At 47.6% G+C, this 25,020-nt stretch overlaps 8 protein-coding genes across 8 annotated transcripts, besides 11 other annotated features; all 8 read left to right on the forward strand.

The window, feature by feature from the left end:
* The first annotated feature begins 661 nt into the window (after window positions 1–661).
* Window positions 662–683: a sequence feature (AT_rich).
* A 943-nt stretch (window positions 684–1,626) lies between these two features.
* Tb10.6k15.1850 (hypothetical protein, conserved) lies at window positions 1,627–2,637 on the forward strand (the record flags this gene model as incomplete). Its single annotated transcript, XM_818002.1, has 1 exon — window positions 1,627–2,637. The coding sequence occupies one exon, from the start codon at window positions 1,627–1,629 to the stop codon at window positions 2,635–2,637; it is 1,011 nt and encodes a 336-aa protein (XP_823095.1).
* A 915-nt stretch (window positions 2,638–3,552) lies between these two features.
* Window positions 3,553–3,595: a microsatellite.
* Window positions 3,596–4,598: 1,003 nt separating this feature from the next.
* Window positions 4,599–4,641: a microsatellite.
* A 400-nt stretch (window positions 4,642–5,041) lies between these two features.
* Window positions 5,042–5,539, forward strand: Tb10.6k15.1830 (centrin, putative; the record flags this gene model as incomplete). Its single annotated transcript, XM_818003.1, has 1 exon — window positions 5,042–5,539. One exon carries the CDS (start codon window positions 5,042–5,044, stop codon window positions 5,537–5,539), a length of 498 nt encoding a protein of 165 aa, XP_823096.1.
* Window positions 5,540–5,691: 152 nt separating this feature from the next.
* Window positions 5,692–5,735: a microsatellite.
* Window positions 5,736–6,169: 434 nt separating this feature from the next.
* Window positions 6,170–6,220: a sequence feature (A-rich).
* Window positions 6,221–6,340: 120 nt separating this feature from the next.
* Window positions 6,341–8,008, forward strand: Tb10.6k15.1820 (hypothetical protein, conserved; the record flags this gene model as incomplete). Its single annotated transcript, XM_818004.1, has 1 exon — window positions 6,341–8,008. The coding sequence occupies one exon, from the start codon at window positions 6,341–6,343 to the stop codon at window positions 8,006–8,008; it is 1,668 nt and encodes a 555-aa protein (XP_823097.1).
* A 133-nt stretch (window positions 8,009–8,141) lies between these two features.
* Window positions 8,142–8,171: a microsatellite.
* A 740-nt stretch (window positions 8,172–8,911) lies between these two features.
* Window positions 8,912–8,994: a microsatellite.
* A 428-nt stretch (window positions 8,995–9,422) lies between these two features.
* Window positions 9,423–11,012, forward strand: Tb10.6k15.1800 (hypothetical protein, conserved; the record flags this gene model as incomplete). The annotated part of the gene is made up of 1 exon (XM_818005.1): window positions 9,423–11,012. One exon carries the CDS (start codon window positions 9,423–9,425, stop codon window positions 11,010–11,012), a length of 1,590 nt encoding a protein of 529 aa, XP_823098.1.
* Window positions 11,013–11,225: 213 nt separating this feature from the next.
* Window positions 11,226–11,291: a microsatellite.
* A 548-nt stretch (window positions 11,292–11,839) lies between these two features.
* Window positions 11,840–11,885: a sequence feature (T-rich).
* Window positions 11,886–12,013: 128 nt separating this feature from the next.
* Window positions 12,014–12,060: a microsatellite.
* Window positions 12,061–12,133: 73 nt separating this feature from the next.
* Window positions 12,134–12,159: a sequence feature (AT_rich).
* An 837-nt stretch (window positions 12,160–12,996) lies between these two features.
* Tb10.6k15.1790 (GTPase activating protein, putative) lies at window positions 12,997–14,019 on the forward strand (the record flags this gene model as incomplete). Its single annotated transcript, XM_818006.1, has 1 exon — window positions 12,997–14,019. The coding sequence occupies one exon, from the start codon at window positions 12,997–12,999 to the stop codon at window positions 14,017–14,019; it is 1,023 nt and encodes a 340-aa protein (XP_823099.1).
* A 376-nt stretch (window positions 14,020–14,395) lies between these two features.
* Tb10.6k15.1780 (hypothetical protein, conserved) lies at window positions 14,396–15,565 on the forward strand (the record flags this gene model as incomplete). Its single annotated transcript, XM_818007.1, has 1 exon — window positions 14,396–15,565. The coding sequence occupies one exon, from the start codon at window positions 14,396–14,398 to the stop codon at window positions 15,563–15,565; it is 1,170 nt and encodes a 389-aa protein (XP_823100.1).
* A 790-nt stretch (window positions 15,566–16,355) lies between these two features.
* Window positions 16,356–17,612, forward strand: Tb10.6k15.1770 (GTPase activating protein, putative; the record flags this gene model as incomplete). The annotated part of the gene is made up of 1 exon (XM_818008.1): window positions 16,356–17,612. The coding sequence occupies one exon, from the start codon at window positions 16,356–16,358 to the stop codon at window positions 17,610–17,612; it is 1,257 nt and encodes a 418-aa protein (XP_823101.1).
* An 877-nt stretch (window positions 17,613–18,489) lies between these two features.
* On the forward strand, window positions 18,490–24,999 carry Tb10.6k15.1760 (hypothetical protein, conserved; the record flags this gene model as incomplete). Its single annotated transcript, XM_818009.1, has 1 exon — window positions 18,490–24,999. The coding sequence occupies one exon, from the start codon at window positions 18,490–18,492 to the stop codon at window positions 24,997–24,999; it is 6,510 nt and encodes a 2,169-aa protein (XP_823102.1).
* Window positions 25,000–25,020: the final 21 nt, after the last annotated feature.

Below are 25,020 nucleotides of genomic sequence, written 5' to 3' on the forward strand. Positions count from 1 at the left end.
AATTCTCTGGATGTGTGTGTGTGTTTGGTAATAGGGGGGGTTGAAGTTGGTCGCCTTAACTCAAGTTTTCGGTTTTCTTATATTTACGTCCCCCGCAGTGTGACGTTTCGCCTTACCACATGATAGGTTTTTCTGAGAGGGACATTTGTATAATGTTGCGGTGACGGGAATGCTTTTTTTTTTTTACTATCATTGCAGTACTCGTGTTTTTGCGTAGGTGGTGTAGAGCTCTACTACTTCTGAGTGGCGGCCCTTTTTTTTTTGTGGAGCGGAGGTGCCATGGAGTGCTGCGATCGCTCCGTCTCGAATCATAGAAAGCTTTATGCAGACGCGGCTCTGATTACTTTGTTTAATATATGATGGGAGTCCTTCCGTGCCATTGCCGTTGGAGTTATGAACAAGTTTTCGCTTTTTCGTGCTTGTAGTAACGGCGGAGCGTATTGACAGCTATTGGGTGAGTCAGACGAACTCTCGGACTTCACTGGGGTCTTCATAGGCCGCCATTCTCATTTAGGTGCCCGTTTGTTGAAATTAACGGTACATGGGATACGGGCTGTAACCACACTTTATAAAGCTACATTGGGTTGCTTGTGTGTTACGGTTGAAGGTTCAGGGTTTATTCACCGTTTGACCACGACTCTCTGTCGGTTCTTTTTGATCGTTTTTTTTATATTTATTTATTTCCCTCCTCTGATATGGGGTTGTGAGGGCTACATGTTTCATATTCGTCTGCCTGTTTCAACTTCACAGCACACTGGTGTCATCCAGTTGTATACGATGCTTGTAGTCTCGAAGGGGTGCGTGTGTGCGTGTTTATGTATGTGTGCGGGGCATGCTATTTTACTGTTTGTGATAGACTGAAGTGTGTAGTTGTGGAGTGGCAGCCAATTTGGTCAGCTGTTTGCGGCCCGTTGAGAAGTGATGTCCAACGTAACGAACTCTCGGCGCTGTTGGTAAAGACAAAAGAGGCGCAAGTGACACAATTCGTTGTTATTGTTTCCCCCCTTCTTCACTGCTGACCAGCATGTGGAGTGGTCTCACGCCAAGCGGTCTTTAATCTCCTTTTGGTTGTTATCGTAGAAAGAAAACCGCAGTTTGATGTTACTGTCTTTGGCCGTGGTGTTAAACATATGACCATTCGGACCTCCTTTAACGATGAGATTCATTCAATTGTTTATGGGAAATGGGTGTATGTACATAAACCCTGCGTGTCGTACCCTCAGCAGCTCGTTTTGCCGTGAAGTAGAATGTGCCGAAGGGTCGTGCCTGTTGCACAACGGATTCCTCTTTTTTCTTCTTCATTTTCCGCGTTTGCTACGTGGATTGTGCTTCATTCCCGTGGATTTTTATCCTGCGGCCTTTTACTGTTTGTGGCTGCAACAATACTGACCGGACTGTGTCATTCGTTATTTGCATCACCCTTGTGTAACGAACCAATCTTATGGCAGGGTATTTTTGCCCCCTTACGTGCAATTAATCACTCTTTTCTAATGTATATTTTGCCATTGGGACAATTCCACATGTGCGCACATGTTCCTCTGCCTCTTTTACTTATGGAGCAGAAACAAGGGAAGGGCGTGGCGGGCGTTAGGTGTCGAGTGGACTTGAAAAAAAAAACAACTCTTTATGCCGCCACAGAGGCAATGCAGCCACTGTGAAAAGGAGAAGGCCGTATTGAAAAGGCCTAGAAATGGGAAGCTGTTGTGCCAGCGCTGTTTTTTCAACTTATTTGAGGCTGAGGTACACGAAACAATAATGAAGGAGAAATTGTTTAAGCCCGGGGACATTGTTGCGTGTGGTGCGAGTGGTGGGAAGGACAGCACCGTGCTTATTCACCTAATGAAACTCCTGAATGAGCAGCACGAGTATGGGATTCAGCTGTTATTACTGAGCATCGACGAGGGAATTGCCGGCTACCGTGACGATAGCCTCAAAACTGTTCATCGCAATGCAGAGGTGTACAATCTCCCACTACGTGTGTTATCGTACAAGGAGCTGTACGGCTGGACGATGGATGAGGTGGTGAAGGTTACGGGTTTACGTAGCAGTTGTACGTATTGTGGTGTGTTTCGCCGTCAAGCACTTGACCGGGGCGCAGCAATGCTGGGGGCGACAAAGGTGGTGACTGGCCACAACGCTGACGACTTGGCTGAGACGATTTTGATGAACATTTTACGTGGGGATCTTCCACGTTTGTCGCGGTGCACGAGTGCTATCACCTCGGGGGAAAGTCTTCTCCCACGCGTGAAACCGCTTAAGTACGCTTATGAAAAGGAGATTGTACTGTACGCACACTTCAAGAAGTTGGACTACTTCACCACTGAGTGCACGTACAGTAAGGAGGCCTTCCGCAGTGAGGCGCGTACGCTTCTGAAGAATATCGAAATTCTACAACCGCGTTGCATTTTGGACACCATTCGCACCGGAGAACAACTTCGTGTGAAGGAGCAAGAGTGTGCCACAGAGAATCCACCGAGTGCCTGTACAAGATGCGGGTATGTCACGAGCCAGTCGCTGTGTCGTGCTTGCGTGTTACTGCAAGGACTAAATATGAATGGGCCAGCGGTGTGCGTACGCGAGCAACCGCAACCGCAGCAACAACAACAACAGCAAAATGTGGAGGTAGAGGGACAATAACGGGCCAAGCGGAGATGAAGTCTTTAGGTCCGGAGGGATCATACGAATCGAGCCGCTTTCCCACGCTAACGGAACCGTGTGATGTTAGCATAACCCGTTGTTTTCTTTATTTTCTGTTTATACAGCGTGCTGACTGGAAGTTGAACTACTGTTGGTAATGAAGGAAGGGAGGGTGAAGGAGATATGTGGCTCAGTGACCTTCGTTTGTCCACCTTGGCGGAATGTTTTCAACTGCAATGATGGGCGAATTGTTGCGTGCGTGTGGAGTGGTCTGCGAGAGGTTGTGAAGGGGTTTCCACGCCATTTCTATTTTGCGCCCTTTTCTTCTACGCCGTGCCCTACCCTAAGACATCGGAAGGAGTAGATGACATGTCAGTTCTACATCTCGCTTTAACCGGGTTTAACACTTAGTTGCATTTGCTGCGTCAGGCTCCGTATCAAGGTGATTCTTATGTGTGTTGTGTCTCGAGTGGAAAGAGACTAACCCTTCCGGGCAAGTGCGCAGTTGAGTAGGGGGTGACATGAGAGGTGGCCCGTTGGAAACCTGCGTTGGGGGTTAAGTTGCTTCCACTTATTTGTTTCACTTTGTTTAATAGCTTCTTAACCTATTCAACCCTTTTCCACCGGATGATAAGTTGCCACGGTGATGAGGCGGTTTCCCATCACTGTTTGATTTGTGGTGGTGTGTCGTTTATCGATCATGGATTTCATCCTTTTTTTTTGCGTTTCTTTTCGGTTATATTGTCTGCTGCTGTAGTTACCCTCAATCTTCTTTTTCATTTTTCTTTCTCTCTCCTTGCCGTTGGCATTGCCTCTGCGAAGGAGACTAGGGAAAACAAGGGAGGGGCAATTTTTTTGGTCTGGGGAGGGCCAACTTTCCCTACCTTACCGTTACCAGTCACCAAAGCGTGCTCCTGTGTGTGTGTGTGTTTGTGTTTGTGTTTGTGTTTGTGTTTGTTTAAAAAACATAGCCGCCGCTGCAGCCTTAGTTGGAGCGGGAAACCGCGTGGAGAAACGGCTGCATTTGGTGTAAACGATGGTGTACATTGAGAACGGCAGAATTGTGGAGCAACGGGGCTTCAGCCTTGTTGATACCTTTTTTTCCATCGTTGATGGTGTGTGTCTGTTCTTCCAAACAATGTTTTCCTCGGAACCACCACAACAGGTAGTTGAGCGCCCTGTTCTTAGAGGGCGACGAGGGTACATTTTTGGTGGAAGACGTCCTGCTGACGATCATCCCCGCTCCAACGTGCACACGCTACCGAAAGAGTCGCTGACAGGCGGTTGCGCGAGTGGATGAGGATAAGCGCCTACGCGTGGAACAATAAAAAATAAGGGGGTGAGAGTCATCATTATTCATGAAAGTCGCTTGGACTTACTTGAAGGTTGAAGGTAAGGTGGAGCTTGCCTTTCCGCCAATATCCCCTTTGATGTTATTCAGGCGCCTATGAGTGAATAATGACTCGCCCACTACCACGCGTTTTCTTTTTGTAGCGCATGTTACCCACCGAGCTGTTATTATTTTTATATGACTCTGTGGGCGGCAAACCGTTTGAGGACCCCCACAGATGAATTTAGGCAGCTCTTGTCTCGGTATTTTTTTTCTTTTTTACCTGCAACACTGTCGCTTGGTGGTGCGTTTGCGCTGTGAGTTGGGTTATTAGGCAACATTTCCAGGAAATCGAATGAACAACAAAAACTGCGGTGGAAAAAAGGGGAAGGCATATAGTTTGAAAAAAAAAAAGACTAGCAGGAGCTGATGGATTTGAGAGGTGCAGAAGGGAAAGGAGAAGCGAGCGTTTAGGGCCTTTACCCAGCTTTGAAGTGTACCCAGTCGTGTCGATTTGGCTTCTTTTCCCCAGCACCTTGTAAAAACAAAAAAATGTGCATTTTGCGTGTACATGTTTATATTCATACTCATCTATTCATATCTCTATATCTCTATACCTCTCTATCTATCAATATATATATATATATATATATATATTGATATATATATATATAAATGGAAACAGTTTGTCTCCTCCAGCTTACTCCGTGGGTGTGAAGGATGCGCCTCCCCCATCTTTTTTTTTCTCTTGAAGAACCCATGCGAAGGCACACATGAGCGGTTCCCCATTCCCCCTAATGGCGTGTGTACTTGTGAGTGTTTCACGTTTATGCACTGACTGGTGCGGGTGTAAAGAAATAGTAATAATAAAAAAAGGCATACTGGACAAAAAAATAATAATGACACCTACAAACACAATCCACTTTCTTTTGCTGTTTATTACTCATTTTTTTGTCGGTTGCTTAGAACAGATTTCTGCTGCATCGGCTGGGGGATTTGGCGCGTGCAGTTGCGATTGAGAAAGCAAGGGATAAAAGCAACTTTTTTTTTTTTTTTAGATAATCCAATTAGATTATGGACGGAGATGATGGTTCGCGGATGGGGATGCCGCGACTCCCGCCGGAGTTGACGGACGCTCAGCGCGCCGACATTAAAGAGGTTTTTTCTATACTTGACGTCGACGGTACGGAAACCATCACGCCGAACGACCTCAAAGTCGCTCTTCGAGCACTTGGTTACGAACCACATAAAGACACAATCAAGCGGTTAGTTGCGGAGATGGACAGGAGTGGGGTGTCAAGTAATCTTATTCTTCCCGAATTTGAGGCGATTCTCCGGGCTAAGCTTTTTACCGATGACAAGGAGGAGGTAATGCTCACCTTTCCACACTTTACTCAAGGGAAGTCGGATTACATTACCCTCGAAGATTTAAAGCGTGTGACACAGGAACTTGGGGAGGATATCCCGGAGGATGTTCTCAAGCGGATGATTGAAGAGGCGGACGTTTTGGACCACGACAATCGTGTGTCAAAAGAGGAGTTTGTTCGTATGCTTCTCACCCCTAAGAAGTAACAGTCCTATGTGTTATATATATATATATATGTGAAAAATGCAAAGTGTTTGCGTGTGCAATTTTGTTAGAGTGACACGCTGTCTGTCATTAGCACCGTAGCCGTGGGTAAAACAAACCAACAAAGGCTTTGTATATTTAGGTGCACCGGTAGCACACAAACACACAAACACACATACACACATACACACACATACATATATTTATATATTTATATGCATCTGCAAATATATGTGTTTAGGTATAGTGCCCGCTTGATTCTCTCCGTCGGTGTGTTGTGCCTTGCAGGGAGTGTATTATTTGTGGCGCCATTCCTGCTTTCTTCCTTTTCCCTCCCCCCTTTTTTCTGCTTCCAGAAATGAAATGAGTAAAAAAGCTTCTTCCCCCCTCTTTCCACCGTATTCATCTTCTGCCCACTTAATCCTTTGGTGTGTGCTGTACTTTTTTCTTTTTTTTTAAATTTTCTTCACCGTCACTTCTCTTTTCGTTTATGCCTCCGTGCACTGTTCTGTGTCCGTTGCGTGCGCGCGAGGTGATATAAGGAAGAAGGGGAAGAGAATTCAGGAGAATAACTGGGAACCTGTGCAACGAACGCGAAGTTGCGAACCGGGGAGGGACTAAAAGGAGCAATTAAAAAAAAAAAAAGTAAAGAAGTAAAAGAAAAAAAAGAAAAAAGAGGAAAATCAAAATAACAGTAAGATCACGCCAAAAAGGCAAAAGGTACATATAATTTGAATTCATTCAGACGAACGAAGATAAAAAAGGAGGGGACAAGCGCAACGTGAGACAGAAGGGACGTAGAAATGACGGATGATGTCTTGAGACAACAGTTAGAAAAGGTTCGCAAAGCTTTTGAAGCTCAAGACTACCAAACGTGCGAGACCCTCCTTCAAAAGATGCCAAAGGACGATCTTCAGGTTCAGCACAACTTAGCCATCGTCCGGCTACTGTTGAACCATGCGGATGTGGAGCAAACCATCGCTGCACTAGGCGACACATCGAGCGATGCCTTTTCCTCAACAAATGATAAAGATACGAAACCCAATGTAACGCTACTCTATGAGGGACACGAAACTGCCCACTTTAATCGCGCGCTGCTGCTGGCACGCTCCGGGCTGGTTCACGAGGCTGCCGTTATCCTTCGTGCATTGCTTGCTATGCACACCAGTATTTCCGTAGCCGTGCTTGCGAGGGTTTTGTCGCTCCTGCAGGCGATCACGCGAATGCCCCCCGGCTCCAGACATCGCCAGCGGTCCGATGACGAGTTGATTCAGCAGGTTCTTTCCGAGAAGCTCAATGCCTTTAATGAAGACCCCGCATTGTCGCTCATGGTGAAGGCCGCATTCAGTGATATGGGTAATATTCATGAGCTACCACATGCCACTGATGGAGAGGGGGCCGCCCATTTCAACAACCTTGGTGTGCTTGCAATGGGTGATTCCAAACTAAATGTGGCGTCTCTTTGCTTCGCAAAGGCTGAGAAAGCAGCTCAGCAGTGTAATTCCCTGTTGGTGCGGCAGCCCATCGTGTACAATGCTGGCCTCTGTGCACTTTTTCGAGGGGAGTATGACAGTGCCATTACGTGCTTTCTGTCAGTGCAGGAGCTCATGAAAAGTTCTCCACTCTTTTGGGTTCGCTTTGCGGAGGCTTCAATCGGTAAGTTGCACGCACAGAAGCGTGTGAGATCGCGGGAGGAGTATGAGCGCATGCAAGATTGCTTTTCGGAGCAGTTGCATAACGGGAAGTTATTGCCCAACTACGAGTTCCTTACTCTTCCGTGGGCGGTGATTACGCAGAGTCCACTTGTTGATCTGAAGGACAATTCTGTTGGAACTGCATTAGAGGCGCTGGCATCTTGCGCGATACAGAACGCGTTGGCACTTCTTCTACCACAAAACCACACCACTATTAGTGCAACTGATGCTTTCCCTCACAATGCACAGCTCATCCACTTTGCGCTCTTCTACTGGTGCGCTTTGGAGATTGTCCGGAAGAACTATACTGTAGTTGTGAATGTGGGATCAGACCTTCTTCTTCTGCACGACCGCCGCCCTCTCTCACCGAATCTTCACACAGCTCTTCTTTCGTACATGGTGGAGGCGTTAGTGCACCTCAACGAGCCGGACCGGGCCCTAAAGGTCCTCCGCCGTTCTTCGCTATCCAGCCTCGTGGCAGGTTCCCCACCAGAGCAATTGGATGCCTACCAGCAGGGTCGCGTAGAGGTGCTGTTCATTAACCTCGCCATAACTCACATTGTGAACGGCTCATGGAGTCAGGCAACTTCTGTTGTAGATTCGTTACTGTCGAAATTATACGAAACGCGTGCGGCGAAGGAAAAGGATGAGAGCTCCAGCGGTAATAATCAGGATGCGGTTTTGGCGTACCATTTGTTAGTCATATTCCTTGAATTGGCGCAAGGTAACCAGGAGAAGGCTCAAGAGGCGCTTCAGCGGCTTTCATGGTGCGCATGAAGTTGTTTATGTGGGGTCCTTCCGGCCACATGGAGTGCATTTTGTTTTCACGTGAGTGGGTGTGCAAGTCCCGCAAAGGGAGGCGCAATTAGTTCCTATCGGCTAACATCTTCCTTTAAGGTAGATTATGCCGGTGTGTGTATGTGTGTGTATGTGTGTGTGTATTGACTGGGGAAGGGGTATTGAAAAAGTAAATCAAAGGGATTCAGACAGATATGCTCCAAGTAAGTAAGACGAGGGAAGGGCCAAAGAATAACAAAACAAAGGGAGAGGTAACCCATGCAACTGTTATTATTGTTGTTAATTTTTTCTTTGCGAATGAAACGAAATCACACAAGTAATGCAAAAAGGGCCTCAACAAGTTCTTTAGCATTCAAAGGAGCAACGGAGGAATGATCAAGGAGGAGAGAAAGGAAGAATTAAGAGTGAGTGTGGTTGAGGGAAAAGAATTGTTCACGAAGGAAAAGCACACACGTTTAAGCCAACGGCGCAATGCGAAACACTTCTTTTTTTTTTTCTCTTCTATACATGTGTGCGCTTGTGCTTCGTGTTGTAGCTGATTCGGAGCGCACAAAGAGGGATATCGCAATGATATATGGCGGACGTGCGTGTCGCTACAATTGCGCTTTGCAACTCCCTATTATTTCCCACTGCAGAAGAGAAGTAAAAAGAAAATAACATCTCGTCACCTTGTGTTTACCTGAAAAGGAGGGCACCTTGCTTGCCCCTTTCAACCGCCTCTGTGGATGTTGGACAAATTTGGGTGGTGCATAACAGTAGCAAAGTGATTACTAAGCGGGTGACGACATGTGATGAGGTTGACCCGGCAGGCTCTTGGGTGTTACTGTGGAAACGGATAATGTCTTGGGGTTCATTTCTCTTCATTTCTTTCTGTGACAGGTGGTGCGTGCGCGTGTATGTTTGAAGCTGGTGTGAGTGTGAGTGTGAGTGTTTGTGTATATGTGTGTTTATGTGTGTGCGTATATCGTAGTTACATCTCATGGACTGGGGCATCTTTTGTGGCAAACGCTTCGCAGCCCCCAGCCAAATTCGTCGTTCTTCTTGTTTCTCATGTGCCTTCTTTGTCTTCCTTGTCAATTGCCTTGGTTGGTTTGCACGGTTGATCCAAGTAAGTAATGTAACCTGTTTCTGTTTCTGTTTCTGTTTCTGTGTCTCCCTTCCCCCCATCGGTTTTCCATTTTTCATTCTTTATCTATTTGTGCTGCTAGTGTTTTATTTCATTGCTTTCCCATCACCCACTCTGCATCTATTAGTATCGTCACTGGATAGGTGGGGCGCTGTTGTTTCTCTGGAAAACGAGAGTATCTTACTAGGCACAGTGCTGGGCGTATTGGAGATTAGCATTTAGTCTTCATTCCTGACTTCTCTTTTCCCTCCTGTTGCAGGCAAAATAATGCTTCGCCGCATTTGGAGTCACAAAGTTCTCACTACCTTCGTTACATTGCCCGTTGCCTCGGTAGGAGGAATCGCCATTTACGTGGAATACCGCCAGAGAACTCGGCCAGTTCTTCCAGTTTTTGCACCGGTGGTGGATGGCAATGGCTCGCTATTGTTGGATGGCAAAGCCGTCCCCAAACCTAGCCGGTGGGTGGTGGCGCGACGCGTCGTCGAACTTTTCCTAATTTTCTTTCCCGTTGCCGTCTTGTATGTGGTGATGAGGCTTCGCCGTGACTGGTATCTTCTCTGGTTGCAGCTGCTTTTACGGGCTGTAGAGCGCGCTGGACCCGCCTTCGTGAAAGCTGGCCAGTGGAGTTGCACCCGGCAGGATGTCTTTTCACCAGAGTTTCGTTCTGTGTTCAAGAAGTTATACGACGAGGTGGACACACACCCATATGAGGTATCACTTCAGATTCTTAGGGAAGAGTTGCAACAGGACCCAGCCGAAATATTTAGCACGATTGAGGAGAAGACTGTTGGTTCCGGTTCCATTGGGCAAGTCCATAGTGCGACGCTGCGCCACACAGGAGAGCATGTCGTTGTAAAGGTGATGCACCCAAATGTGGTTGAGACTATCGTGAAGGACTTCTGCATAATCAATACCTTAGCCTCTTTCCTTCACCATCGTGTCCCAGCACTTGAAAAATATGATCTGCCGGCGCTGGCAATCGCATGGACTACCCACCTTGCGGCTCAGTTAGACTTCCGACTGGAGGCAAGGAATTTAACTTTATTCCGGAAGAACTTTAGGAATGAACCATATGTTCGGTTTCCCAAACCACTGTTGTCGACGCAGCGTGTACTTGTGGAAACGTTTTGCAAGGGTGAACCGGCCTCCGTTGAGTTTCTGGCCGCTCAGGAGGAACATGCGCGCGACAAGATCGCAAATATGGGTTTAAACACGTGGTGCAAGATGTTACTGCACGACAAATTCCTTCATGGTGACATGCACCCCGGTAATGTTATTATTGACGCCTCCGACCCCCATGAACCGTGTGTATGGCTCATAGATGCGGGTTTGTGCCAACAGATCAGTGAAGATGAGGGTGTGATCACTCACAACCTCATGGAAGCTTTTGTTCACTGGAAAGCAGACCTTTGTTGCGATGCCCTGTTAAGCATGGGCAAGCGCCAAAAGTATGCCGACGAGAATAAATTTAGGAGCGATATGAACTGGCTCTTTAATCACTGGCGCCCTCTCCACTCTAAGGATGCTGTTGTGACGAACATCCTTCAGGCCATATTTGAGTGTGTTCGGGTAAATCAAGTTCACATGGATCCGCCGTATGTGTCTTTGTTATTTGCAGTTCTTGTGCTGGAGTCCTTCATTATGAACCTCAACCCGGAGTTTAATATGGTACGGCACGCGGCGCCGTGGTTGGTTGCTGACGGACACTTGACCCGCGGTCTGATGAAAAACATTGTAATGACACGTCTGGATTTAATTAAACGTGAGATGGGAGTTTTGCGTGGCCGCCTTAGGGACGGTGCGCATAATGACTTGGCGAAAAATGAAAACGTTCACTTAAATGCGAATGCATGGTAGTGGGTTTAACTGCTGCTGAGGTCCCCCCCTTTTTTTATTATTTCGTTTCAAACACATTAAACGCACGCATACCCGTGCCGTCTCACTACCGTTTTGTTTTCCCCTCCCCCTACTAGCGGTCTTTTTTATTTCATCCACACACGTGCTCTGATTGTAAACATTTCTGAGAAGCGTAAAAAGGTTGGGAACGTATTAAATGTTGTACGGTCTCTTTGTGTGTTTGTGTTTATGTTCGTGTGTGTGTGTGTGTGTGTGTGTGTGTGTGTGTGTGTGTGTGTGCACAAATGAAATAAACGAGATGTTTTTTGTTTTTGTTTTTTAGGCTGCAGCACCGTAGTCCCTGCTGGTGGTTGCATTTGGTTCTGCGACAGGAAGCTTAAGGGGGGCGGTGCCGACGTGCTTTTCTTCTTTTTTTTGTTGTTGTTACCTCATCTTTCAATGTGTTGCCGTATTTGTGTAGTGCGTAGATTTTACACCGTGCAGAGGTCTTTATGTGTGCATTTCAGCGCCGCATGTCTGCCCCATGCGCGTGGAGAACATCCGCTAGGGATAATAAATCATACATTACATCACGTCGATGCCGCGTTCCCTTCTGCATACGGTCATGTCTCGCCATTTCTTTGTATTAGTTGTCCTACCCATATCTTCATATCTGCGGTCTCGTGCTTTTTGCAGCATATTTACTTGCGTCCATGTGTATGGCTGCGTGAGCTTCGACTCGTGTCATGTTCCATGCTTGCTGTGATTTGGTACGCTCCATTTTGTCATTCCTATCTTTCTATTTTTCTATTTTTCTATTTTTACTTTTAACTTTTTAACTTGTGCAGTTTTTTTTTGTTTCTGTTCTTCCTTCTTCTTTCTTTTTTTTTTCTTAATCTTCCATGTCCGTTCGCATCAGTTTTGGAGGTGAGAAAGCAGGGCCGTTGGTGGGACAAATATTTTCACCACTAGCTGGGCGTGGGGAATGGGCAACACGGGTGCTTGTTACTCTTGTGTGTAATTGTACGTATATATTATGTGGTATATATATATATATATACGTGCATATGACCTTCGTCAGTTTATCGCTTCCGGCTTCCCCCACCGGCACGTTTTGTATGTTATATTTTCACCCATGCTTGTTTTTATTTAATTTTTTTTTTTAAAAGAGAAGAAAAACAATGTTTTTGTCGGTTCTTGTTGGCGAATGTTGTTTGTTTCCGGACGCAATGGTTTGCGGGATGTGGGATGTGGATATGGAGGAGAAGTGTCGATGTTTCTTTTCTTTTTTTTATTTGTTTGTTCAAGGTTTCTGGAAGAATTTTAATGCGCATATGCACAGGAGGTTTCAGCAGCTGGGAACTGTGATAACATAAAGAAAGGAGAAGCACTTGAAGTTATCGGAGAATCGGCACGTGTTGTGAGAGTTTTTCTTTTTTTTTTTTTTTGTATTGACGTGTAAGGGACTTTGGGGCGTTGATCGCTGTGAGGGGAGGAAAATGTGGGGAAAGATGAGAGGAAGTTTTAAAGGAAAATTTGGGATCATATTCTTACAAGACTTCTTTGGTGGCGAAGTTACGTTTAGTTTTTCGTGTCGGTATCGCCGTTTCGGGAGGTGGTCGCACCACTTCAACGTTTCACAATTAAATTCCATTACAACATTCGTATATTTCAACCTTTACACTGTTTCGTGCCGATAATGTTTTAATGTTTAAAAAAAAAATTAAGGTATCTGATCTTTTGTATGCAGTTAGGCCCATCAAATTGCGCCACTGAGCATTATATCGCGACTTCGTGTGCACTTTTGGCACTTCTCTCCTTTCCCTTTTTTAAAAATATCTCTTTGCTTTCATGTACAATTGCTTCCCCGCCCTCGATTACTATTAACCCACCTCCTGCTTCTTATAATGTTTTCTTTTTTTTTTTTTTGCTTCTTTTCACCGTTTGCTCACCTTACAATTTATCTTCATCAGCTGCGTGGCGTTGATTCCGCCCACCTCCTTTAATGGTGGGGTCGAGGACCATCCCGACATCCACGTTGGGGCGAAACCTGCGGGAAACGGAGGGGGCTGAAACCGACCGATTCGGTTTTTTTATAAGCTCAGAAGAAAAGGCCATGGAGGAGGAATTCCTTCGTGTCCACCCCGAGAAGTTGAGTGTACGAGAGCGGTGGTCGAAAGCGTTGCTGCGGTGGGATGGTTGCGCTCATATGAAAAAGAAAAAGTTATGTCGAGTCGGTGTTCCGCAGTCACAAAGAAAAACAGTGTGGCCACTGCTTCTGATGACATATGGTTGGCAACTTGAGAAATACGGGGATTATCATCTTCTTATGAGCCAGCAGCCGCGCGATGCAGCAATGTTTGAAATAATCGAGCGTGACCTTGGAAGGACATTTCCAACCCATAGATTGTTTAATAAACCGGGTAGCACAGGGCAAATGGGGTTGCGTAGTATTCTTCGCGCCTATGCTAATCTCAACCCGGAGACGGGGTATGTTCAAGGAATGGGCTTTCTCGTAGGAACACTTCTTATCCAAATTGGGGATGAAGAGAGCACATTCAGTGCATTTGTTTCGATTATGGAGAACCCAAGATACTCCATGGCCAAGTTATATGCTCCTGGATTCCCCCTTCTCTTTGTTCGCTTACATCAACTGCAGAAACTGTTGGGGCGCCATTGCAAGAAATTGCTCAAACGGCTCATGGAGTATGGCATTGAGTTGTCTACCTTTGCAGCCAACTGGTACCTGACATTGTTTGCATACCACTTCAACTTTGGTTTACTCTCCCGTATTTGGGATATGTTCCTTTGTGAGGGGTGGAAGATCATTCATCGTGTGGCGATTGCTCTTCTATTGCTGCACAAAAGCGCTCTCGATCGCGCGAGGGATGGTGCAGAGTTACTGATTGCACTGAACACCGCTCATGAAGGAAAGGATGAGGTGGAGGTCATCCGTAAGGCCCTAAGTGTGAAGTTTAAGACGGCTGATTTAGTCCGGTGGGAGAGGAAGTTTTGTCAACAGCTCTAAAATGAAGGATAGCGTGGTGGTGAAACAAATTTTGTATCTGATCAGCACACTCGGAAGGACAACGTCTATTTTATCACCGCATCTTGCCAAGCATGATTACAACGTTTTTCAAGTTTTCCCTACTAGCCGTTATGCAATGTGTGCTGGTGTATTTCATGTTTGCAGGGAGTCATGCTTGTGTTGGAAAGTTCTCATTTTTGTAGGGCTACGAGGCGTCCATACGGTGCAAGGCTGCCAAGTATTCGGCATGTCAAAACATATCAACTCCCAAGTAAGTTGCAGCAGTAAAGAGGTGTGTGAAATAGAGGGGTAAACACACTCCAGTTAATGAAGGCTCGTCACTTGTTGGTGCCGGTGCAGGTACTCGCCGCTGGCCATGACGGGTTGTGGATGTATTTACTTTGTTTGTTTCTCTTTTCCTCTACACTTGTTCGTGGCTTATTTGCATGGGGGCTCGTGGTGCACTGTAAACGGAAGTGTGGGTAGTGTTTCTATTATTACTGTTCTTGCCATTTCCTCTCTAAAAATCACTATGTTCACTGTTCGTTCTGGCGTTGTGAGATGCGCCAGGTTGTGGGTATTATTCTTTTCCATACACACACCAGCAATCGCTCACTCCGCTTCGTGGAATGGTAAGCGAGCGAATAAGCAAATTGGGCAACTGGGAGGGTTTTGGAGGAGGGGCGCGATGCACATTCATGAAACGATCCCTGTTGCGATTGTTGACCCTGCGGAGCCCAACGCTGCACCAATACGGAGACACATTGAGGATCGCACGCTTTTTGCGTACCGAAATATGGGGTTCGCTCTCACACACTACCATTCGTCTTTCACAGGCGCAAACCGCCATCCAATTGTCATTGAAAACATGAACCAACTCCGCGTTTACCACAGGCGGGAGTACACGTACAACTTGCTTCTCCGTCGCACGTACAATGTGAAAACGTTTCAAACGGTTTTGGGAATTATTGCAGATTCTAGAGAGCCATTTAACAACGTGAATCAGCTACAAAATACCAAACTCTACGCATACCGCAATACATCTGCCGATCAGGAAGTTGTCCATCGTTTTAGCAAAGAGGCGGTAGGTGGCTCATACACGCCACCTCAATACATGAGGTTTGATGCACTGATCACAGGTCCTCATGCATCTGCCTTTATTACTTCCTGCGACAGCATAACCGAGGAGTTTGTTATAAATTTTGTGCGGGCTGGGCATTACACATATTACTTGCACCAACATCTCAGTAATCCACGGTACCTTCCTGCTTGGGAAAAGATTTATGGTCCCCGGGGGTCGCGCCCCGCGAAGCCGGTTCTCTTTTACATTGGCGTTGGGCCGCAGGAGTTCCCGGAGAGTTCAATGAGTGCAGGCATGCAGCGGTCGCTGCACGCCATGGTTGAACGTTGTGTTGATTGTGTGGAGACACCGCCACCGGGGATTGCGGCAGATTTAATTCCCTTTTCTGTACGTGAAACCGCTCGAAAGTACGGCGTTCGATTGCTGCAGCGATGGCGAATGCGCTACTTCGCACTCCGATGTTAATGCATTCCCGGGGGAGGGGAGAATGTTTGCTACCCTCAGAGTGCGTTATTTTCCCAACCTTATGCACTCGTTTTTGTATATTTGTATCATTAGCTGCTGTGTCGATAATAACTGGTGTGCGCCGTTCTCTGGTTGTCGGTGCTGTCCGGTTGTTCGTGCAATTGGCATTTATATATAAAAAGATGTGTATGTGTTCGTTGAGACGGCACATCAGCAAGTTTACCGTCGCAATTTAAACGTCATCGAACTTTGTGATTGGTGTTGTTTCGTCTTGTTCCCCACCTTACTTGACTTTCGTTGCCAGACAATCGCTTGTTCAGGTTTTCTTTTGCTTTCTACTCTCCCTGACGCCGTGGCGTGTAGGTACCATGCGGAGTGGCGGTATCACTTCAAGCCATGCCGGTGTAGTGAGGCAATAGGTACTGTTTGTTGGATATGTGGGGACTTTTGTTGTGTATCTTTGGAGGAATGAGAGAGACACGTATTTTTTTTCTTTTTTCTTTTTTGGAAGGTGGACATGTTGCATGTTGCATGTACTTATTCACTTCCCAACTACCTTCTCACGAGTCGGTCTTTTGCCTTTTGAAAGTCTCCTTCTTTTTCCCTTTTTATACAAAGGTTGCTTTATTACACCTTCCAGCCTAGCGATAGACTCGAGCGTGTGCGCAGGTCCCCCCTCCCCTTCCCGTCGTTTCCGCTGATTCATTTCTCGGATTGTCGGGCTGTTGTCCCCCCCCTTTGTTTTACCGTTTCCGTCATATTTACTCGGTGACGCCATCACCCATTTGCCATGTCGGATGGGGGGAATGTTCTTGGTCGACCAGGGGATTGCAACAACTGCATAGAAACTGCCAAAAGCAACTTTCATTGCTCCGCGTCCACTGATGCCTCTGCTGCCCAAAATGTTCCGGTACCAGTTCCAGACCCTGGTCTTAATGCTACCGTAGGTGCTGACTCAGTTCTTGCCCCTCCTGTTGGTACGGATGAACAAGACGATGACAGCTCTGTGGAGTCCGCCTCGGTGAGCGCTTCTGGCAACCCAGAAAATGAAGAAAATCTACTTGTCGATGAGTTTGGCTTCATTATCGATGAAGAAGAACATGATCGGGTGCAGCGGTACATCAGAGGCATTGACGGTAAACGTGTTGCTCGGCGCGAGGTGAAGTGGCAGAAGATGCAGGCGAACTGGGAGTCAATGAGCAAGAAACGTCGTAGTAAAGTGAAGTCGCGCTGCCGCAAGGGTATTCCATCTTCTTTTCGGGGTGCAGCGTGGCAGCTATTGATAGGCTCGTACTTGGAAATGCTGAACCCCGGCAACGAGGGCACATATGATTGCCTTCGCCTCAAAGATATCTCGGATGAAGGGTTGAAAGGAACAATTTCGCGGGACCTTCCGAGGACCTTCCCGAAGCACGTTTTGTTTAGAGAAGAGGGCGGTATTGGACAGACATTTTTGCGCAATGTACTTCACGCCTACGCTAACATCGACCCGGAGGTGGGGTATGTGCAGGGCATGGCATTTGTTGTTGGTGCGCTCTACACGCAGATGACCGAGGAGGAGACATTTTGGGCTTTGCACACTCTCATGAACGGCGAAAAGTATCGGTTGCGGGAGATGTACAAACCGGGGTTTCCTATGCTTCATAAACTTTTCTACCAGTTACAGCGGTTGATGGCCAAACTGCTTCCAAACCTATACGAGCACTTTGAGGAGCTTGGTGTTCACCCAACATACTATGCCTCACGGTGGTTTATGACACTGTTTGTGTATGACTTTAACTTTCGTGCTGTGTTGAGGATTTGGGACATTTTTTTGAGTGAGGGGTGGAAGATTATATTTCGTATCGCTATTGTTTTGCTGAAGTTGGAGGAGCGGCGATTGCTTGCCATGTCTTTTGAGGAGATCATCTTTGCAACGAAAACTCTTGAACAGGGCAAAGATCCTGATGAACTTATTCGGCGAGCACATGGGGTCCGGTTTAAGACAGCTGAGCTGGAGGCCTTCGCGAGGGAGTATGAATTAAACAAACGTGAAGGGCAGGTGTGAGCTGTGTGTTCACTGCATTTTGTGGCTAATTATCTCGTCATCGTACATAAATGATCTTTGTGCCGGCGCTTCTTCATCTTTTAGTTTAGACCCTCTCTTTTTGTCTTCCAGGAACAGGTGGTTTGCCCGGGTACATTTTATTGGTGGTTCCCCGCATCTTTATTGTGCCAGCAGAAAGTTTTGGATATGGTTCTGTTTCGGGGCTGTTGTGACATTTTTTTCTGACAACAGGGCTCTTTCGTTTGTTCCACTTTCCGTTTGCTTTCCGTTTAGGTACCGTTCCCCCCTTTTTTTTCGGCTGCGGTCGCGACTGTTTCGCATATACTTTTTTTTTTTCGTTACCATACAGGATAAAAAAACTACCTCATTGTTGTCGTTACTGTAGCAGTGACACACACACAAGTGCCCATTTTTACTTGTATTCATGCCAGCTGCGGTATCCGTTTTCCATATGTTGGTGGTGTTTTTTTTTTCTCATTTATCTTTGTGAGTCACCTTATTTTCCACCCTTCCTTTCAAGTTTCTAAGTCTTTCCTTGGTGTTTACATTAGGTGCTGTAACACACAAGCGTTGAGGCTCACTTGCGCTCATTTTTCCGTTTTCATGGTTATTCTCGTCTTAAACCAATTAGCTAACTAAACATTCGAAAGGCGCAACCTCTGCTACCGCCCCCCCTTTTTTTTGTGATCATATATTTGGTACTTTAGCAACGTGTTGTCTTTTCTTTCTTTCGCACTTACTCACTGGCGTACTCCTTTCCTTGTTTACTTGTGCGGATGTATAAGGAGGAAAAGAAACAAGAACGGAACAGATAATAAAGGTCAACAAGGTGAGCCACCATTAAACTGATAGGTAGGAAGGAGGAGTCCTTGTTCAAATGAAGGCAGCGCAACCCGTTGTTGTGGATGTGGAAGAGACATTTGACAGCGTGGCTGAGAAGTTGTGGTGTGCGTTACCCTCCGTGGCCAAATTCCACGCCACATTTGAGAAGACACCAATTCTTGGTGCTGAAAGCGGCAATGTGGGTGTAGTGCCACAGCAATCCTCCGTGGAGGACACTTCTGAGGCTGCGGCAGCAAAACTGGACCCACCCGTGACAATACGGGATGCAGTGGTTCCTGTTGATGAGATGCAACACCTCGCTGGTTGTGTCTACACGGCGTGCCACACGAATCCTGTGGACGCCGATGTGGAAGCTGCTGTCGCCGCGATTTTAGACAAAGGGGATGAGGAAAATTCTGTCGAATACAGCTGGGGTGATTTCCGTGAGTTTCTGGAGCGTGTCGAGTCGCAGTGGATGGAGTGGGCCGACATGGACCAGAAGTGGCTGGCAGTCACGGAAAGACAGCACATTCAGGTACTGAAGGACTTGTTAGAGTCGATAACTTATGATGTAGAACCTTTTGGACTGCTGCCACGTGACAAAGTTCTTACGATGCGTTCCACTATTGTTCACACGAAGCAGCTGCGGACTCTATTTAAGACTTTCGTTGATTTTGTGTCTCCTCCTGAGTACCCGGCGGTTTATGACAAGCTGTGGGGGCTGCTTATCGCATCTCAAAACGGCTGTGAAGTTGCGGAAGTGAGCCCAGAAACCCCTCTTGAGCTGAACTCTTTCACTAAATTCGTTCTGTGGTTTTGCCTTTCGATATTCGTAAACGCCACGGAAGCAGGATTAGTTGTGGCTGCCAAGACGTTGTGGCTCAGGCACCTCAACGAGCGAGGTGTTATGTTAAAAAAACAGTTTGTGGATGTGTGTCGCTACATGTGTAAGTTTTACAGTGTTGGTGGAAGTGATGTAGAATATTTTGAAAAATGTTGTGCCCGCAGTGAAGAAGCTCTACAGGGCTCAGACGAACTTCCCCCATTCGCACTTTTCCAACAGTACATGCAGCCCACAGAAGGCCGCATGCTGGTCGACCCGAACGATCTCTACATTCCAGAAGAGCTCGAGCGGAGTAAATGGATGGAGGAACTTTACCGCATGAATTGCAGTTCCAACCGCATTATTGTTCATGGCCGGCGGGGTGTTGGAAAGTCACATCTGGCGGCTTCCTTGGCGAAACGGTTGGGTTGCGTTCACTTGGATGCTGGAGAGCTCGCCCTCGAAGCAGAAGCTGCAGCTCCGGCCGATCCACTCGGGGCACAGTTACGTGAATGCACGGATGCAGATGCCCCCATTTCGCTCGCAACCCTCGCAGCACTTGTACGCAAGAAGATATGTAGCAGCGAAACACGGTATAGGGGTTATGTGTTCAGCGATATTCCATTTTTTTCTAGCGAGAATGACGCGGAGAAAATCAGTTTTTTTACCGATTGTGGTCTTTTGGATGAACTTGTGCCCACCACATTTGTGCTGGTGGATTGTGAAAACGAGTTTCACCCCGAACGACTTGAGGCTACACTGGCGGCACGGGAGTCAGACCACCAGGAAGAACTGAGTCTTTTGAAAGAGGAGAAAGAAGAGGAAGCTTCTTACGAGGCACTGGCGCAAAAAATTGAGGAGTTGAAGGCGACATTGTCGCAAATTACTACAAAACAGGAGGTGGAGGGTGGTGCGGAGGCACCGGAAGGCGAGGAAGCGAACGCTCCGGAGCTGGATCCCGAGGAGGTTGAGAAGGACTTGAAACAGTTACTTGAGGATCAAACTGTACAAGAAGAGAGGAAGATTGAGCAGGCTGATTCCCGCATCGCCCGTACCAAGAAGTATAGGGAATTGAGATTAAGGAGGCTCGTTGCGCAAACTCTCTCCGAGGGATACGAAAGCGGTAATGAAATGTCTCTGACAGCATTGCCATGTTTCGAGACCGCTCTCTGTCGTGCCCGCTTGATGGGTCGGTGTTTGACGGTTGACTGTGCTTCCGTTGCGGAGGAGGCTGTTACCTACATTGTGGACACGCTGTCATTACAACCCTGCGTCAGACCCTGGGCCCTTGTTGACAAGGTGGAACGGGACCCCGAAAGGGAAGGAAGCGTATTTGATGACCCGGATATCGAGCGTCTCACGGAGGAGTTTGCCACCAACTTCGGTGTAATGACCTCAAGTCGGTGGAAGCGTTTCTGCCCTGTGACATTTGCTGAACATGGCGTCTTGGTAGAGGGCTCCATAGCTTTCGGATGTGTGTTTCGGCAGCAGCTCTTTTACCTCGCATCCGAGGAAAAGCTTTCAATGTTTAGGGCAAACCCATGCCTCTATCTTGGTACACTTCCGCTGAGTAGGGAACCAATACTTCTTCTTTCCCTTGTTGAACCTCAGAATGATGCGCAACTTTCACCCACTGATATGCAAATATTGGTACGGAAACTGCACGAGCAACTGGATCTAACTCCCATGGCCTTTAGTGAGTTCACTACCCTTTGGGACAGTCACCGGTTGTTGAAGGGGAAGCGTGCAGAAGTGTTGTCAAATAGAACAAAGTATGAAGTTGTTGAGCGAAAGCAGCGTGCTGATCGGCTGAAGAAGCGTTTGGCGCAAGAGAAGCGAAAGAAGAAGTCTCAGAAGAGTCCTGGAAAAGGTAAGGGCAAGAAAGCTAAGTCTGTTGTGGAAGAAGTCACCGTAGAGGAATACAAGGGGTGGGAGAAGAAGGCGGAGGCACCGGAGACTATTGCCACACGCATCGCGAAAAATTTGGAAGAGAGGCTTGAACGCCAGAATACACTTGTCCCCGTTTTGGTGCACGCGTTGGACGACAACCCCCTTAGTGGGTTCGATCAATTGTTTTCAGAGAAGGTCGTACCTCGCACAGTGGTCGTACTGCAGTATGAGAAACCGACGAAGGCGGAGGATAGTGCGGTGCTGGAACCGTCAGCAGCTGAAGGGGTGGAGGAAAATAGCGGCGAAGTTCCAAAGGTTCTTCTCCCGCAAGAGGTCGTGCTGGATAAGTTGTCAGACCTTCCGGACGGTGGTGTCGATATCGTGGCTGAGGTGTCACCTCATGACGTCGCCATTCACCGTATTGTCGTTAATGACAAGGATGTGCACGCGTTAGTCACGGAAATCATGCAAGCTGTATGCCCTGGTATGGACCCTGTTGGGGTGGGCGTTGTTGATGATGCGGTGGGTGAGGATGATGAGGAAGATGCACAGGAGTTTGATGATGATGAAAACGAGGAGGATGATGTACCAACCGCAGTCAACCCCGCCATCAAACCAGGAAAAACGTTCCTAAACCAGTTTGGTACCACGTTGGAGTTTTGTCCGGTGACTCTTTGCGAAAGGAGACTCTTAGTACGAGGCCAGAGTGATCACTGTCTGCAGTATCGAGGTTACGTGTACACATTTGCTTCACTGGAGGCGAAAACAAAGTTTGAGTTCAACCCCCTTCGCTACATGCGTTCCTCGTATTCGCTTCCCCCATGTCGCATGTGGATCGTTGGTCAGTCGAAAAGTGGTAAGAAGACCCTTGCACAATCACTCCACGAAGCCTACGACGTGCCGTATTTCCAATACAATAGGAAGTTGTTTGACCAGTGCGTTGAAGTCGCTATGACTCCCACAGGTGGCGTGATTAGCAATATTTTTATCCCACCGCAGACTTTTGACAATCCTTATCTTGCATTAGCCGCGGGGATCTTAAAAGAGGTGCAGGAGTTTGACCCAGAACAGGAGCGGCGCATGAAGTTGCGTGAGGAAGCTGAGCGAGAGCTGGAGCGACGCGAGGAGGCGGCAAACAATGGGGATGAAGAGGAGGATGAACTCGACGAAGAGGCCGAAGCGCGGTTGCAGGAACATTTGGCATTCGAGCCTGAAACTGAGCATGACCGTCAGTTGCGGCTAAGTGAGGCATACCTGAAGGTTGCGGGTTGTGTAACGCACATAGAGCCTTTCGCTTCGAAGGGTTACATCATGGTGTGCCCTCCCTTTTCTGACGGTGATATAGAGGTTCTATCATCCGTGGACGCTATTCCTGAGGTTACAGTGAATATGGAGGTTTCGGATGAAATCTATATTAAACGTAACAAGGAGGCGATGAGCAGCGTAAGTTATTCTGAAATGTCATCAGGTGGTATACCAGAAGTCCGTGAGGAGCCCGTGGTTAATGAAGAAGCCAAACTTTTGAGGAGGTTAGAGTATGAAGATAGGCGGAAGGAGCGTGAAGTGGCCAGGTGGCGCCGTCGCCACATTGGCGCAGATGACCCGGAGTCAGACATAGACGAGGAGCTCGGGGACGAAGGAGCTGCTGGAGGTGGGAACGATGAAAGCCAAGAGGATGAAGCTAATGAGCGTCCATTTGATCAAGATTTGATCGTGGAAAAAGAAGCCGTTGGAGAATTTGCGGAAGCTGTTGAGGAGCGTTCAATCCCGATGATCGTACTCAATGGCGATCTCTCCCGGAATGCCGTTTTTCGCAGGGCGGTCCGTCGGTTGAGTAGGTTTTTAGAAAATCGTCGCTCCCTTTTGCACGCCCCGCAAATTGTGCGGTATGAGGATGCCACTCGGATGCTCGAGTCAGGCGAGGCAACCCTGTCATGCTTCGGCAGCACCGATCCCGTGACGCTGTATGACCTCAGACACGGAAGTAGGCGTGTATGCAAATGGAGGCCGGATGGTGCATATCTGGAGGAGGAACCTTTGATAGAACCTGACTCGTCTTCTTCCGACGCCCAGGGGACAGCAGTTCCTGAAGGAAGTGAGGGTAAAGATGAATCAGAAGACACTCTCGACTCCGGCGATAGAAAGCCAGAGCCCCCTCAGTTAGACACGTCTTCCACGGAGGGAGACACTGAAAGTGGTGACGATGAGGAGATGAGTGAGCTGGATTCAGAGTTACTGGATGAAATCACCGAAAAATTCGCTAATCGACGTCGACGTGAATGGCTTCGTACATGCCAGCGTGTGGCCCTCCTCCATGGCCGTTTATTCTTCTTCGAGAGTGATGAAACGCTCTTACGCTACATGCAGAATCCTCTTCTTTTCATTCAACAGCCTCCGCCACAGCCTCCACTACGGAGCATGCCCGTGATTACATTTTATGACGATGACGGTGCGTATCCCCCTGAGAATAGCGGGCCGTCGAGGAAGCGATGTACCGCTGAGCACGTAGCCTTCAATCTAAACTGGATTTATCTTTCTCTTCCGAAGCTCCTCTCCTGGAGCGCAGTAAATGCTTCCTTGCTTTCTTTGTCGAGAAAAGCTATTGATGCTGTTCTTAGCGGTTCTGTGGATGATGCTTTGGTGGCCCGGTTGCTAGGTCATCGACTCAATGCGGCTGATGCTAAGCAGAACGGCGTTGTGCTCCACAACTTGCCGAGGACCCCCGACCAATACCGTCTGCTTTTGGCGTGGGGACTTAAGGTGGACAAAATATTTCAGTTTGATGACAATTACAGGGACGTTGCGACCCTAATGAAGTCAACGGCCACCATTGAGAAGCAACTGACGACAGCTCGAGTATCTGTCGCCGGTCTCTCTGAAATTTGCGACTGTATTGATGGTTTCGTCGTCAACGAGGGTCGTGCAATTTTATCTCACCTAACGGGGTTCCCTATAGATATAGACAATTCATACCACACGGTAGCCGATATTGAAACGCATCTCTCACCATATCGCTGGTTCTGCCCTTACAGTTGGTGTTTGGGTGAAAACCTTGTGGACCAGGAGAAGGCTGACTGCCGTTTCGCGGCTTTGTACGATGGCCAGTACTACTTTTTTTCTTCTGAGGAGTACCTCGAGAGGTTTCTTCTGTGTCCCTCGCAGGTGACGCTTCCACCCGGATTCAAAGCCCTCCCGACCCCTCTTCCCGTGCGGGTACAACCCAGCACAGAATATGCGTTCGAGTTGGAGGGATGCTGTCCTGTTCTCTTATACGATACACGGGAAAACCGAGGCCTTCGTGGTGTATTGGAACCTGTGGCAAGGAAAGGTAACCCGTCTTGCATTGTTGAGTATGGCGGTTGCTACTACGCCTTACTTGATGAGGAAGCAGTCCGAAGGTTCCTCATGCGTCCATGGCAATATGTGGACGGAGCGAAGTTGCCGCCCTCGCGGAAGGTGCCACTACCGGAAGGTAAGACGATGTCTACCATTGATGAAGAGGAGTTCATCCGCCGTATACTTTACGACCCTGTTGCGCACGCTCTGATAGCCGTGGCGGAGGTGCGCCCAAAGTACTACGGGCTTTCGCTGGAAGAGTCTGCGCTAAAGTATATTGCCCTTCACATGAAATGCTTTAATCCCAAGAATAGTGAGATACAAGCCAAGCAGTACAAGAAGAAGTTTGAAATTTTCAGCAAGCAATCTACATTGTACAAAACTATAACGATGCATTCCAACAGTATTACGCAGAATGAAAAGTTTGCAGAGCTTTGCGATGAGTGGGAGAATTCCAAGTATGGCCGCGAAAAGGAGCTTTCAATACACTGCGGTTGTGAGACCGAGCCTGTTTGAGATATTATCTTCGTTGAAGTG

The sequence above is a fragment of the Trypanosoma brucei genome, chromosome 10 (assembly GCF_000002445.2).
Source record: "Trypanosoma brucei brucei TREU927 chromosome 10, whole genome shotgun sequence".
In the NCBI taxonomy this organism is placed as follows: domain Eukaryota; phylum Euglenozoa; class Kinetoplastea; order Trypanosomatida; family Trypanosomatidae; genus Trypanosoma; species Trypanosoma brucei.